Raw genomic sequence first — 5,196 nt, 5'->3', positions numbered from 1 at the left:
AGCAGTCATTTTTTTAGAGAAAGGGTTAGGTTATCTTCATTTTAACTTGCTTTTAAATACATAATGAAATTTATCACAGTGGACATATCAGGTCAGTAAAGTAATTAAAAACATAAGTAAATATTTACTGAAATGCCTTCCTGCATGACATTTAAATAAACCTGTGCAAAATAGAAGATAAATAATAGATTTAATAGAAGTGTTAAAACTATAAAATTATGTTTTCAGACTGCAGGGCTTCTTACTAATTGCAGATGCAACAGCAGCAACACCTAGTGGTGCAAAAGACCAAGTGGTTATTGCTTTTGCAAGTAGTGGATTCCCTTTGGGAAATAAGTATCCAAGTTATTTATTCAATGTGACTCATGTCCAAACTACAAACCTACAAAGTAGCCCTGGCATTTGAAGCAATCCAGATGTTTATGTAAAGTATGTTTTGTTAAGTTTAATGAAGCACCGAGACACACACACTGTTGTCAGCACCAAGTACAGTTAGGGGATCTAAGCAGTAATGTCCATAGTCCATAGCAATGATGGCAGTTGATATGCCAACAGGGGTTTATGTCAACAACCAAGATTAGTAGTAGAAACACAAGAAGATATCTGCCCACCATTACACAAAAGCTAGGGCCTGCCATTATCATTATCCCTTCAACAAAAGTTTATCTATAGATTGACTTTTGTTGAGTAGATAAGGTCACCCATGGAAGGAATTTCGGACAATTTCTGGCAACAATTGTATCCGTGTGTACCTAGCTTAGGGTTGCCTCCTGTCCAGGATTCACCCGGACAGTTCGGGTTTTAGATGCTGTGTCCGGGTTTCATGGCAGCAGAAACCCGGACACAAGATGTCAGGCAGACAGGGGCCACCAAAATGAAGATAGGGGCTACTGGCCCCCCCACTAAAAAATAGTCTCAACTGTGATATTTACATATGAATGGGTGGCACTATTTACATATGAATAAGCCACGACTCATTCTCCCAAGAAAAAATGTCAGCGCGTCGCTAGAGTGTTCGGGTTTCACTTGAAGAAAAGGTGGCAACCCTAACCTAGCTTAACACATACATGATAGATCTAAGACTTTACTTTTCTGCATACATACAAACTGCAAAATTTCCCACTGCAATGGTCACCTAAGCACTTGTTATTGATCTATTTTGCTCTGAAAAGACTCAAAATCACAAGCTTCTTTCTTAAAGCTGAACTCCAGGAAAACAGCTTAATACACTGATAAAGTATACATATTGGAACTGTCTTAGCTGCCAAAGAATTTGTATTTTCAGTGCTGAGAAGGAGATTCCTCGCACTTTCAGAGATTTGCACTCACAAACTGTTGCCTTTCTGGAACAGGAAGTGTAGGGATGTTTCCTCAATGGTAAACAGATAGGAAAAAATAATCTGGCATGGTAGCCCCACTGCAAGAGTTAAGTTTTATTCTGCATGGAGTTCTTCTTTAACCCTTTCCTACTCTACTCAAAACAGAAAAAAGGTTTGGCTATACATACATTATCAAATACAATGGTGTCCTCTCTCCACCCCCAGCTTTTGACTTGTTAGTGAAAGAGCAGAAATAGATGAGCTCAGCCCTCTTCTCACTCTGTTTTCTTCTATCAGCATGTTCCTTGTCAGCACATTTGCTGCTGTATAGGGGATTGCAGGAGACTGATATCAAATCAAATTCAGGTACTTACACTAGTTGCATTCAAGAAATACACTTACAGATTTATTAAAGGAGAACTATGAGGTGAGTGAAAATCACTCAGCCTCATAGTTCGAGCCGACGTGTGACAATGAAGCTGTCACACATCGGCTCAATAGATCGGGAAGTGAGCAAACACATACCGTCACTCGCTCACTTCTCGATCCTGTCCCTGCAGAGAGCCGTGATGGTCTCAGTATACCACGATACTGAGCTTTGGGTCACGGGAGGACGCTAGTTTGTGTCCTCCCGTGACCCTGGGGAGAAATATGGGGAAAAGCACTGACCCCATAGTTCTCCTTTAATTACTACCTGGCTGTATTTATGTATAACATTTTATTTTCCTGGACTTCAGCTTTAATTATAAAACCATGTATGGCTAGCATCAAGAACACCAATCCTTCAAACAAATCCTATAGTTAAAGTATTGTTCACATTAATCTTTTTTTTTCAGGACAGATCATGCCTGGTTGTACCTACCTGATGACTGTAGGATAAAGTTCTGTGGTATAAAGAAAAACACAGCTAAAAGAAGCAGCCAAACAGCCCTTTCCAAACACTGCAAAGCTGGTCCTCAGTGTCTGCAGCTCTAAAAAGACAAAAGATTGTTAATTTCTTCAATGCAGTTATTTTAATGATGTGCCAATAACATGCTTACCAGCTGGTACGAAGATGTTAGCCAGGATTGCCAGCCCTCCAAGGAAGAGGGAAAAGAACTGTGTGACCCTTCGGCCAATGTAGATCATGCATGTGGTAGAAACTAGCTTGGCTGGAAAATCGACAGCCCCAAAGATAACCTGGATAAGGTAGATGCTGACTCCAAATTTTTGTAGGTCCATTGCTAATCCATAATAGGCGAAACTAGTAGAGAACCTGTTAAAGCACAGAAAGGCACACTATAGTACAGAAAAGTACAGACCATTAAAGCACAACTCCAACCTTTGTTTTTAGTTTTAGCTAGAGCAGGGAGGGGTTAGAACTGCAGAATTCAGAGGATGAAACCATGGTGGGAAGTGGGGACAAACCAACACTCCTAGAAGTGAGTGGCAAGGATACCGGTGGAGGCTGCAGCACTGGAATAAAGCAAAAGTAGAGGTGAGTATAAAGCTATTCTAGTGCAGGGAGCTTTTATCTTTTATTCACTATATTGCCAAAAGTATTGGGACGCCTGCCTTTACACGCAAATTAACTTTAATGGCATCCCAGTCTTAGTCCGTAGGGTTCAATATTGAGTTGGCCCACCCTTTGCTGCTATAACAGCTTCAACTCTTTTGAGAAGGCTGTCCACAAGGTTTAGGAGTGTGTCTATGGGAATGTTTGACCATTCTTCCAGAAGCGCATTTGTGAGGACAGGTACTGATGTTGAAGGAGAAGGCCTGGCTCGCAGTCTCCGCTCTTATTCATCCCAAAGGTGTTCTTTATGGACCTTGCTTTGTGCACTGGTGCGCAGTCATGTTGGAACAGGAAGGGGCCATCCCCAAACTGTTCCCACAAAGTTGGGAGCATGAAATTGTCCAAAATGTCTTGGTATGCTGATGCCTTAAGATTTCCCTTCACTGGAACTAAGGGGCCAAGCCCAACCCCTGAAAAACAACCCCACACCATAATCCCCCCTCCATCAAACTTTACACTTGGCACAATGCAGTCAGGCAAGTACCGTTCTCCTGGCATCTGCCAAACCCAGATATGTCCATCAGAGTGCCAGGCAGAGAAGCGTGATTCGTTACTCCAAAGAACACGTCTCCACTTCTCTAGAGTCCAGTGGCGGCGTGCTTTACCCCACTTCATCCGACGCTTTGCATTGCACTTGGTGATGTAAGCCTTGGATGCAGCTGATCGGCCATGGAAACCCATTTCATGCAGCTCTCTGGGCACTGTTGTTGTGCCAATCTGAAGGCCACGCGAAGTTTGGAGGTCTTTAGCTATTTACTCTGCAGTTGGCCACTTCTGCGCACTGTGCACTTCAGCATGCGCTGACCCCGCTCTGTCAATTTACGTGGCCTACCACTTCCTGGCTGAGTTGCTGTTGTTCACAGTTGCTTCCACTTTGTTATAATACCACTAACAGTTGACCGTGGAATATTTAGTAGCAAGGAAATTTCACGGAACTCCTGAATCCAATAATTTGGAGGGGTGTCCCAATACTTTTTGCAATATAGTGTAGTCACCTGATAGGGTCATTTTATCCAGTACCCAGGGAAGTTTACAAGGATTTTTCATACAGGCCATTTTAAAAAACAGAATTGCCTTGTGGACCTATATGTCAAAAACTGAAATTCTAGCTTTAAATTAAAATAAACCAGTTCACGTCTACTTTTTGATAACTATGAGTATATGTACTAGGGGTGTGCCAATGTTGACGGTTGTCTTACCACACAAAGCTCACAGCAAAGGATATTCTGCGCACAGTTCTGGTTCGGACCAAATCAAACACAGTATAAGTTGAATTCCCACAAGCCATCTCTTTCATCATATCAGCTTTCAGGGTCTACGGTTGAAGAAAATGAGAGCATGAGGGCATATTTATATAATAAAGGGGCTACATTTATAATATATTTTAGGTGACTATGGTTATTGTGACACAGATCTGCTCTGTGGAGTTTATATAGTCACTGCGCAGATATCAGTCATATTCAGGCTTCGTTCACACCTAGGTGTTTTGTCACTCAAAGATAAGTCCAACAAAATTCTCAAGACAAGGAATCCCATTTGCTCGTCTTATGCGAGACAAAACACCCAAAACAAGGAATCCCATTAATTTCTATGGCCCCTGTTCACATCTGAGCATTTTGTCGCAAGCAGAAAAACGCCTGTAGCTGGAAGAAATACATGAGTTACTTTTTGAAAGATTACAGTGCTTTTTGGTCCTATAGACCTCAATAGGAAACTTCATGTGACAAAAGCGCAACAAGTGGGAAATCCGTGGTGGTCAGCAAGGTCACCCATTGGAAGATTTCCCCATCAATTCCTGTTCTGATCAATACCCAAAATTTGGGATTTTCTTTCACTTTTCAGAGATAGGGGTCACCAGGACAAATAGAGAGGGTGAATCTCCTTAACAGGGACACAGACAGTAATAAAAACCTGACAGATGTTCTAATCCCATTCCATTCCTTCCAATAAAAAAAAAGTTTTGGCTTCAGTTGCACTTCAACTTCAACATCACAATTCATTCATATCTGTGCAGAGCTGTGCAGACGGACAGAGATTTCAGATAAGCTTTGGTGCAGTCCAGAATAATGCAGACTTTGCATTTTCCCTCACTTCTCTGCTCTGCACCTTTCTGCTCTGTTGAGGTGCGGACAGGGCACATAAAAACATAATTGTTTTCTAGGTGCTCTTGTGCAGACCTGCGTTGCTCAGGTGTATACAAATACAGATTTCCTGACATAGTGTGAATGAGCCCTCAAGGAAAGGAAACCGAACTTTAGACTGTAAACATATACCACTGCATACCACTGAAATAAACAGACAAAAATAACATAATACAGTTGG

General features: G+C 41.8%; 1 protein-coding gene across 3 annotated transcripts in view; it reads right to left on the bottom strand.

Annotated features, from left to right (window-relative positions):
* The window catches only part of LOC108794511 (solute carrier family 22 member 6-A-like), a 44,779-nt gene that overhangs the window by 14,723 nt on the left and 24,860 nt on the right, over positions 1–5,196 (bottom strand). For all 3 annotated transcript variants that reach the window (XM_018565564.1, XM_018565557.1, XM_018565572.1), the window contains 3 exons: positions 4,074–4,189; positions 2,360–2,574; positions 2,182–2,290 (listed from right to left, as the gene is read on the bottom strand). In XM_018565564.1, coding sequence (XP_018421066.1) covers positions 2,182–2,290; positions 2,360–2,574; positions 4,074–4,189 — 440 coding nt within the window. The remainder of the gene's footprint in view (positions 1–2,181; positions 2,291–2,359; positions 2,575–4,073; positions 4,190–5,196) is intronic.

Source organism: Nanorana parkeri, unplaced genomic scaffold (genome assembly GCF_000935625.1).
Source record: "Nanorana parkeri isolate BGI_ZX_2015 unplaced genomic scaffold, ASM93562v1 scaffold25, whole genome shotgun sequence".
Lineage (NCBI taxonomy): Eukaryota > Metazoa > Chordata > Amphibia > Anura > Dicroglossidae > Nanorana > Nanorana parkeri.
This window is presented reverse-complemented; position numbering and strand designations above follow the sequence as displayed.